This window comes from Engraulis encrasicolus, chromosome 14 (genome assembly GCF_034702125.1).
Source record: "Engraulis encrasicolus isolate BLACKSEA-1 chromosome 14, IST_EnEncr_1.0, whole genome shotgun sequence".
Classification (NCBI taxonomy): Eukaryota; Metazoa; Chordata; class Actinopteri; order Clupeiformes; family Engraulidae; genus Engraulis; species Engraulis encrasicolus.
Genome location: NC_085870.1, coordinates 15,458,882 through 15,469,776, shown reverse-complemented (window position 1 = coordinate 15,469,776; position 10,895 = coordinate 15,458,882). Strand labels below are relative to the sequence as shown.

General features: G+C 42.3%; 1 protein-coding gene across 1 annotated transcript; it reads left to right on the top strand.

Moving 5' to 3' along the window:
- The first annotated feature begins 4,024 nt into the window (after positions 1-4,024).
- On the top strand, positions 4,025-9,350 carry LOC134463128 (thiol S-methyltransferase TMT1A-like). The gene is made up of 3 exons (XM_063216368.1): positions 4,025-4,909; positions 6,469-6,554; positions 9,142-9,350. Exons 1-3 carry the CDS (start codon positions 4,418-4,420, stop codon positions 9,293-9,295), a joined length of 732 nt encoding a protein of 243 aa, XP_063072438.1. The 5' UTR covers positions 4,025-4,417; the 3' UTR covers positions 9,296-9,350.
- The last annotated feature ends 1,545 nt before the right edge of the window (positions 9,351-10,895 follow it).

Genomic DNA, 10,895 nt, shown 5'->3' with positions numbered 1-10,895 from the left:
TAGTGGAAGCTCTGCATGAGCTACACATCAAGTCAGCCAATCAGGAAGGCTTTTGGTCAAGAGGCTGTGGCAAGACTACTGAATCCAGGTGTTGTCTGTTGAAATGCAACATCAACAATGGGCTGCGTCCCGCATCACTCTGTGTTGAAATTGTGTTGCCATTTTGTATGCTATTTTTGATCAATAAAGTGTATTTTTTTTATAATGCATCTATGTTTAGTCTCCAGAGTGTTCTTACAGTATGACCTCTCAATAATAACAACAGTATGTCAGAGTATTATGCCGATTTGTTTTACATGTTTAAGTACCCAGAGCTTATTTTAACAATAGGCAGACTAAGCACCTACAGTAGGGCCCCATCAAATCTGCCCTCTGTAGGGCCCCCCAGCAGTCGACATGGGCAAAAGTAATTCAGGACCCCGTTTCTTGAAAGCATCGTTGCTAACCAGTTAGCAACTTACTAGGTCTCCAATGGGAAATTGCATTCCAACCAAGTAAGTTGCTAACTTAGTTAGCAACAATGTTGTCGAGAAACACACCCCTGAAGTAGCCTGGTTGTCACCAGACCTGTGTGTTGCTTCGGCGCCCCCTAGGGGAGCAGAGCTGTGTAGCTCTGCTCCACCAGGGGGCGCCGAAGCCACACGCACACTCTGTCTGGTGAAAACCAGGCTACTCCTGAAGGGCCCCATGTCTATATTTCACCCTAGGGTCCCCAAATGGGTAGAACCGCTACTGAAGTTACCACCAGTATGGAAGGTGTTTACACATGATTTGGCACGGTAGAAATATTACCCGTCCTAAAGGGTCAGTCATGCACATCACTGGTGTTTACAGGTATTACGTGTATTAAAAGTAAAAGAAGTTTAAAAAATGCTAGTTTCCTTCCAACACAGGTGACTTCACAGAATCACTGATACTGTTAATGTATACTACAATACCTGTGTGTCTAATGATCAGCTGATTTTCAGTTGGTTGGATCAGGTTCTTTTTTAAGTTTTTATGTATGTGAATACACACCTCAGTACAGTGGAATAAATGATGTAATAACTATGTAATATGTACTGGTTTGTTGTACTTACACTATGGATTTCCTTATATCATTGACACTTCTGTTGCTAAAAGACGTTGCATACCACACCTCTGAGGGCTTACCACACACAGTAAGTCTGCTGCAACACCCAACTGAAGGGTCAGTAGTCAGTACCAAAGATTCTAGACCTGCATCCTCCCTTTTGTGGAGTAGAGTGCCCCCTAGTGGCCATAATATCACCTCACTCTAAATCACGACAATTTAATGAAGTCAAGTATCAAGTGTCAAGTACACCAAGTGAATAATATCCGAGTGTTCCAGGCAGCATGTAAATGTCTAAATGAGCGTTAGCTTATTTCAATCAGCTGAGGGGCATTCCAAGAAGCATGGTTTAGTAGTAAACTATGTTATTTTAACCTTGAGGTTGTGGTAAATCATCTAATAGAAGAGCCTGGAATCATCATAATTTACACATGTAGGCTATCTATTATGAGGCTTACCACTTACTGTAGGTGAACTTTACTGTATGTTGATCACCATGATCTTTGAATACTGCTCTGTCCAACTACTGCAGCCATAAACAAGACACATGACTGGCTATCTCTAATGCTGAGCAAGTCAGTGATAATGTGATGGAGCGTCGCCAATACTGCACAATTGTGGATGTAATGGGTTCTCATTAGAGATGTACAGGATCCAAGATCCGTTTCCGGATCCGGCAGGATAATAGGGTTTTTCAGACTATCCCATTCCAGCAGGATCTTAAGCAGTTACCTAAAAATTAGGATATTGGGCATCTCTACTTTTTACGCAGCCTAGGCTTTTCAGTCAGTCTTTCACAACCCCAATTGCTGCATGGAGTGAAAGCCCTTTGGAAGCGGCCGTTGAAGGCATTGTGGCAGTAAGTCAATGAGTCTTTAAAATAGTTTGCGACAACCAGTGTTGGGTAAGTTACTTTATAAATGCGTTACAGTTACAAGTTACCTTGATTAAAATGTAATTGTACTGTAACTTTTTGGATTACTTTTACAAAGTAATGTAACTGATTACTTTTGGATTACTTTTGGATTACTTAAGGTTTAAATGAGCATTGACCCATGTTCAACATTTTATTTGTGAGAACTGACACTTTTTTAACCAAATGTTAAAAAGCAGAGTGTCGAGGGTCTTACGGATAGGCACACAGATACGGCAGGAACGCAGGAGATGATGTTTTTCTTTTTAGATGCGTCCCAGCATCTCTATAAGAGGGTATGTCTTGCAGTGCACTCCTCTCTGCTCGCGCTGCGCTTGTCTCGCAATGCAATCAGCTGCGTGCTCCGGGCCAAATAGTCAACACTGCCACCTTGTGGACACAGGAGGGAACAATTTGAAGAATGCGTTTCAGACGGACGGACAGACATAGGCTACCCTCTTATAGAGATGCTGGGACGCATCTAAAAATAACAAACAAGTACAAATGCATGTCAACATGCAAACGGCAATAATTATGAAGTTTTTAGAGATTAACCGTCAATGTGATGGCGAGAGGACGCGCACACGCGAATGTGCCCAATGATAAAAACGTCACTCTCGCCACAGCACGCAACCCTTTGCCAAACACGGAAGTGCTGCGAGACCGGTAAGACATGAAACTTTCAAATGCTCAAGAAACATTGCTAAGTGCTTTTAAAAAACACTGAAAACCCACTCGTTTTAACTCATAAGGATAAACAATGGAATTAGGCAAAACAAAATAATGAAACAACAGATGTTGACAAAACTTGGATTTCGTGTGGCTTGTGATTGAAAATGTATGCGCGTTTGGATGCAATGTATGCGAGTGTAATGTATGAATACTCCGGGTTTAAATGGTTGTCAGCTAAGCATGTGTGTTAATAATTAATTAAATATAAGGGGCCAGAGACTCAACTTCGCACAAATTGTAATCCTGTTAAGTAATCCCCATTCTCATTTAATGTATCTGTAATCTGATTACATCGTTTTTTCTTGTACTGTAACGGATTACAGTTACTTTTATTTTGTATCCTTTTACCGTAACGCCGTTACATGTAATCCGTTACTCCCCAACCCTGGCTACAATGTAATAAAAATGGCCCACGTGTGCGTGTTGGTTATGTGTTTCAACCCTTTCGTAGGATCCGGTTCCGGATCCGGCAGGATTTTAAGCAGTGGATCCGGTATCCGGCAGGATCCTAAAAATCAGGATCCGGTGCATCTTGAGTTCTCATTGCCCGTCCAACAAGACTGCCACACTGGTTCTGGGGCCAGGCCACCATTGGTGATTGAGCATTATACTTGATTCCAATGTCCTTACCTACTGTACAACAGACATGTGGCCCAAATGGGAGGATTGCAAATGCTGTATAGCAAATTAAGAAGGGAATAGCTGTAGATTCCCCCAACTTGTTACCCTGAGCCACAACATTTTCCTTTGCCAATGTCATCATTGGTCAAAGAATTTAAAAGCCACCAAGGCAACAGTAGACACACCACTTGACTTGTCAGAGGGTGAGAAAGATGGCTATTCTTATTTTTTTGGAAATTATCTGCTAATAAGGCCAAGACTAGTTAGACAACCCAGCTGACTATAGGAGAAGAATGGAAAGTGTTCTGAGTAATTGGGTCTCCCACTGCAAAGAGTTGAGAACAGGCTCAGACAGGTAAATGCTACTACAGGCTTCACTATTTACCTGTGGTAGGCTACTTCTGTCACAACATGTCCTTATTTTACAAGACATCATCAAACCCTTCACAAAGTCATGTCTAATAGATCCTACCTAGTACCTACACATCAACTTTCACCAACATCACCATTTTTTATATGGAATACAGAGTAGCTGCAGTTCGTTCAGTTTCCACATGGTGGCGCTATGCGTATCTGCCATTTCATCCAGATAAATCTTGATATGCATAATACACAGTTATATGTGAAATTTTACTCTGGTGGATCACTTCAAATTGAGTTGGTGACACATTGTTGAAACATCCGCATTTAATTACATTCCTACTTTGCCAAAAAGTCGCTAAATGTTCACCTTTTTATACTTAAGAGCAACCTTTGATGATGGCAGCACTTGGAATATTGATTTGTGCACTCTCATGGATATAAATCAGCAAAATCCAAGTTGCCACCCTACCGATACCGCTGACGAACTTGAAAGAGGATTTCTATCCCACCTATCACCCTGGAAATTGCCCTTTATGTAATTCACTTCTATTCATCCGTTTCACGTCACTTTCACTTCCACTTTCTCTCACTTGGGGGTTGGTCATTGTTCACGACACGCCCACACGTCTGAGGAATAAGCTACCCTTCAACCTTCCATCAATCCGTTCCGAATTCGTTTTGTGCTATTTGTGGGGTATCTGTAGTAGGTGAACAAGATGTTGTTTATGCACCTGTGCACGCTAGTGCTTAAAATCTTAACATTGCCACTTCAGCTTGCGGAATTGGTGGGTCTGTATAAACTATACAAGCGCGTATTTCCGTTTATGTTGTACAGGATCACTTTCAATTATAACCTTAAAATGAACGAACACAAACGGGAACTTTTCAGGTCTCTACAGAAATTCCGTCCATCAAATGGCGAACTGCGTATTCTTGAGATCGGTTGTGGAACTGGAGCTAACTTTGAGTACTACCCGGCGGGCTGTAAAATAGTCTGCACAGACCCCAACCCGCACTTCAAGACCTATCTACAGAAGAACATGACGAAAAATGATCACCTTGTTTACGACACGTTTGTTGTGGCGACTGGAGAGGATCTGCGCGGGGTACCAAATGAATCGGTCGACGTGGTGGTTGTCACTTTGGTCCTGTGTTCAGTCGGCGACATCGGGGTTGTACTACAAGAGGCGAAACGAGTCCTTCGACCTGTAAGTACATTGTGAACCTCTCTAAGCCAGTTATTTTTCTGGCTAGCTGTAGTGCATATGGCTCCATCAGGTGGATTAAAATTCTGATCTAGCCTACACGTGATGGCTATCCACATTACGCACATTACGCGCTCATGGGTGTTTGCATAGTGACACAAGATTCGAAAAAACTACCACTGAAATACTTGACTGTTTTTGTGAAGGATATGACGTCTTCAGGAGCATGAATCTGTTAACTTTTTAAAGAAGGTAGACTCAGTATCAGGAGGTATCAGTTGCGTCTTTTACGCAGTAAAACGTGCTGCGTTGCGCTCCAAAATTACGCACAGTAGCAGGCTGCACGCACAGGGTCGCAGTTCACTATTGGCTCTTACGTATTTAGTCCTACTACAAAGTGGCACACGATATGTAGTTATCTCCTTTTAAAAAGTATTTTCATGTTGAGATTGTGTTTTCAGGCTATTAGAATTTAGATGCGACGCCCGACAACACAGTAGGTCTACTACCCTCCCAAACTCAGTCAAGAACTGTCCTACTTTGATCACTGACTTTACAAGCATGTGGTGCCGTGATGCCTTTCATAGAATGCATCGCAATGTAAACAAATAGTCTAGTCGTGATCTCCATATAATAAATATCACCATGAAACTTTCTCAGTTGATTACTGATGATGAGAGAAGAAAAAAATGTATTGGATGTTACTTGTATTTTGATGTTTAGATATGCAAATGATTTTTCAAATGATATGTAAATTAACTCATGTCCCCATTAGCTGGCCAGGATGTCAGAAATGAATGAACAGAAACAACTCTTCTTTGGGTACTGACAAGTCAAGGGTTGTGTGAGCAATACAAGTGCATGTTTAAATTGGCCGTAATTACCCTTAAAGTATTACCCATGCTTGGAGAAGCATTTAAGTAAACTTAAGCCCAGCGCAACAGCAGAGATGGAGAGGGACGGAGAGAGACACAGTCCACCCATCAGGGTCAAGCAGTATTTTAGGCCCTGTTTTTTTAAAGTGAGTTCTCTAAAACGCACCTGGCTGCCACAATGTCGACCAATATCATTTTTTAATATATATATATATCTGCATACGTTTAAGCATGGCCTTAGTAGGCTGGGTAGTTTCCCTAATTATATACAGGCTTTATCTTCACCTGTAGACCAGAATAAACACAGGCACCGTCTACAGGAGCAAAGAGTGCCAGAGAGCCTGATTACTGAGAGCTACTAGAGATTTGTGGTGGGGAGGTGGGGAGCGGCGGCTTTCCTATTGGTGTGTGTGTGTGTGTGTGTGTGTGTGTGTGTGTGTGTGTGTGTGTGTGTGTGTGTGTGTGTGTGTGTGTGTGTGTGTGTGTGTGTGTGTGTGTGTGTGTGTGTGTCAATGCTCTACTGATAATGTGATGATTGCACACCATGTACAATGTGTATGAACTGTTACCTAAATGTTTTTTATTTGTGTGTGTGTGTGTGTGTGTGTGTGTGTGTGTGTGTGTGTGTGTGTGTGTGTGTGTGTGTGTGTGTGTGTGTGTGTGTGTGTGTGTGTGTGTGTGTTACAGGGTGGTGGCTTCTTCTTCATGGAGCACGTGTGTGCAGACCCATCCACCTGGACTTTCTTCTTCCAGCATGTTATGCAGCCGCTCTGGTACGCTTTTCTTTAAAAATTATATTGTTTGGGCTTTTTTGACTTTATTTGATAGGACAGTTGGAGATGGTGACTGGAAGCAAGTGGGGGAGAGAGATGAGGGAGGATTGGCAAATGACCCAGGCTGGAATCGAACCCAAGTCGCCGGCTTAGTAACCCAGTGCCCTACCGTTAGTCCATGGCAGGGCCCATTGCTTGGGCTTTTTATGCCTTTAAAGGGACACTGTGCAGGAAATGGTCAAAAAAGGTACTGCAACTATGCTGCTCATTGAAACTGGGCTGCCTATTGCCAAATTTGATCTTTACATGAAAGTTTACCAAGTAATAAACCAATGTTTTCTAGTATGGTCCAAGTACACTCATTTTTGCAGCTAAAAATGGCTATTTTTGGAAATTCAAAATGGCGGACAATGGGAGAAGATCCCCCTTTTCATGTATGAAAAGTGCAATTTTTCCAGTCATAATGAATACTTAGAATTTGATGGTGGTGGTAAGTATTCATGAAAAAGGTGACATTAGTGAATGGGCAGCATGAATTATGGAAATAAACAACTAAAAATCCCACACAGTGTCCCTTTAAAAGGGGCAGCAAAGAGATGCCAGGAAACGAGTAGGGGAGAGAGAGATGGGTCAAGGTTGGGGTATTACCTCGCCTAGAGTCAGACCTGGATCCCAATGGGCATGCATGCCCAAATCTGTCTGCGTTCAGCACGCTGTGTCCCGCTTTGGTACATAGTAACTCTCATTCAGCATCACAACTATCCACATTCTCCCCATGCCCACTAACCCCACCCATTTCAATACTTTTCGTGCTACCACAGGATTTCTGACCTGGTGCTGGCCTGGTCTTACCATGCCCTCGAAATAATTTCATACAGGGTGTTTGGGAATACTAACTTGAGCATGGATTACAGGTGAAGGTGTGAAAGCAACTTTTGTTATCTCACGCGAGTAGACCAAACCCAGACAGAGCATGTAGGGAAATGAGAATTGAGTGGAAGTTTACACGTGGCAAGGCCAAGTTAAAAGAGGTACTGGCACAGCCCCTGGGGCTCTGTAGAGTTGGGTACCTTGCTCAAGGGCACTTCAGCCATGAATAAGGATGTTACAGACCACTCTCATTCCATCCTGTGGGTGTTAGTAGGGTTAGAATCTGCTCTTGGAGAATGGCAGTCAATGGCAGATTTTGCAAGAGCGGTTCAGAAATTATAATCGTCTCTACTAATTCTGCTTGGTATCTGCACTTATTCTTCTGCATATTACCTGTGCACTTTGTGTGTACAAGTGATTTATGCTATTATCCCGTTAGGACACGCCATTATTAATTTGCTGTTACGAGAATGGCAATGACCAAGTCATAGTGCATTACTAAAGGCCCTGTGTTATGTCATAGAGTCAGACCTGGATACCAATGGGCATGCAAACCCAAATCTGTCTGCCAAGTTAAAAGAGGTACTGGCACAGGGTACAGGGTATTAGTTACAGCCCCTGGAGCTCTGTGGAGTTAGTTGCCTTGCTCAAGGGCACTTCAGCCATGGATAAGGATGTTACAGACCACGCTCATTCCAACCTGTGGGTGTTAGTAGGGTAAGAAGCTGCTCTTGGACCATACTCAATGACAGACTTTCCTAGCCTGGTTTTACCAGATCACATTAATTACTTCATAATTCATTTTACTGTATATCCTCGGTCCTCGGTGCCCTGGAACACTTGTGCAAGAGGAGTGAGCTCAGCTCTGGTTTGAAATGAGCTCTGACAAATCGCTGACAGTTGAGGTTCATGATGCTCCTAAGTGCGTTTGCTTATTGGCCAGTAACACCGGTCATCTGAAAACCGGCTGAAAACCCTCCCGAGAGAAGCGTAATCAGACCATTCGTGGATTACGAAGTAATTAAAAATGAATGGTCTGGCCCGTCCAAGAGCGGTTTAGTAATTATAATCGTCTCCACTAACCCTACTTGGCATCTGCATTTATTCTTCTGTATATGTCCTGTGCACTTTGTATCTGCAAGTGATGTATGCTATGATTATGTCCTCGATGTTACATTAAGTGGCTTTGGATAAAATCATCTGCCAAATGTAATGTTATGTGTAGACAGTCCGTTGGACCAGCTGTAGGTAGGCATCATCTATCCATGGGCCATTGAAGATTTTTAGTAGCAGACATCATGGTGGGACAACCACAGTTGAGACCACTATTGTTCTTTTAGTTGTTGTTTATACTGCATTATCTAAAAAACATATTCATTGATTGTACATGAATTTCCAATTATGTATTCATTTTTTTATATAATACAAGATTTGTAACAGCTGTGGTTGTACCACCTGATGCCTGTCACAAAAAAAAACGTCAATGACCTCCATATAAAGACTGACCTTGTCAGCCCTACCGTGGCTTAATGGTAGGGCACTAGTCTACTACTTGGCCGACCCGGGTTCAATTGCTGGCCCTTCCCTGTCTCTCTCTCCCAACTCGCTTCCTGTCTCTGCTTCATTGTCCTGTCATATAAAACAACAATAAAGGCTTGTAAAGCCCCCCCAAAAATTCTTGAACAAAAAGACTGACCTTGTGTTGTTGTGTTGTCAGGTACTACTGTGGAGATGGCTGTGAGATCACTCGTACCACGTGGGAATGTATCGAGAACGCAGGATTTAGCCAGATAAACCTGCGACATATTCAGGCTCCTGTACCCGCGCACTCGCTCATCCAGCCCCACATTGTAGGCTATGCCATTAAATAACTGCATACTTATCGTCACATAGCAGACTACACACACAGGGCCGCTGACAGATTTTGCTGGGACAAAGTCATCTGAAAGGGCCCCCTACCCAATACATACAATGTAGTGTGGACAAGATTCTGGGCCCCCTATCAAACTGGGCCCGGGACAACATACCCCTTTTCCTCCCTGTCGGCAGGCCTGCACACACACACACACACACACACACACACACACACACACACACACACACACACACACACACACACACACACACACACACACACACAGTCAGTGAAAACATCTGCTGTGTACCACTCACCAACTAAGGGTCATTCTATAATTGGGGGTACATTTCAGGGGTTTTTTCCCCACTGTATTTTTCTTTTTTTTAAATCTTTTTTTCAATAAATAACCTAGAATTTGCCAAGGTACATACCCTTAAGTGTCCAAACAAAGTACGGTAATTGCCAAACCTAATCTTAAATTATTTAAGAAAAATATTTTAACGAAAATGAACCTTTGCTTGTATATTTTATAAACCATATTACGGACAAATGTTATGTAATCTTAAACATAGGCCTTTATAAAACAAATACTACATGTGTGAAACACACCTTGAAAGCGCTTGTCCATTGACAAGCATTTTAAGTGACATCCAGTGGTTCTTTTTCAGCACCGCTTTGCATTTTCATTTGATTTTTGAGTTGTGATGGCTTTTCTGTTCTCCGTGTGGCTTTGGTGTCACTCTGTGTTGAAATTGTGTTGCCATTTTGTATGCTGTTTTTGATCAATAAAGTGTATTTTTGATAATGCATCTATGTTTTGTCTCCAGACTCCAGAGTGTTCTTATGACCTCTTAATAACCTCTCATCACAACAGTATGCCGGAGTATTATTGCTGATTTGTTTTACATGTTAAAGTTACCCAGAGCCGGTTTAACCAATTGGCAGACTAAGCATTTGCAGACAGTAGGGCCCCATTAAATCTGCCTTCTGTAGGACCCCCAACAGTCAACCCGGGCATGGTAAAATACCAGCAAAAGCAAGTCAGAAGTGCCCCATGTCTGTATTTCACCCCAGATGGGTAGAATCACTACTGAAGTTAACACCAGTATGGTAGGTTACATATGATTTGGCTCTATGGAAATGTTACCTGTCAAAAAGGACCAGCAACGGGTTATGCATGCAGTGCACAGGAGGGTCATGCACATTACTAGACCGAAGTGTCAACAGTTAAAGAAGTAAAAAGAATAAGTGCTACAGTTTCCTTCCAACAAAGGTGACTTCACAGAGTAACTGGTCTACTGGTTACTGTAAACTACACGTCTTACGATCAGCCGATTCTAAGCTGGATCAGATGTGTGGCAGTTTAATTTTTTTTTTAAAAAGTTTTTAGGTATGTGTGTATACACCACAACTAAATCGTCTACTGTAATAGAGTGAGGAATTGGAATCCTCATAATTTGCACATGTAGGCTATCTATTATGAGGCTTACCACTTACTGTAGGTGAACTTTACTGGAGGTTTATCACCATGTTCTTTGAATACTGTCCTGTCCAACTGCTGTAGCCATAAAAAACACATAAATGGCTATATCTAATGCGAGCAAGTCAGTGAT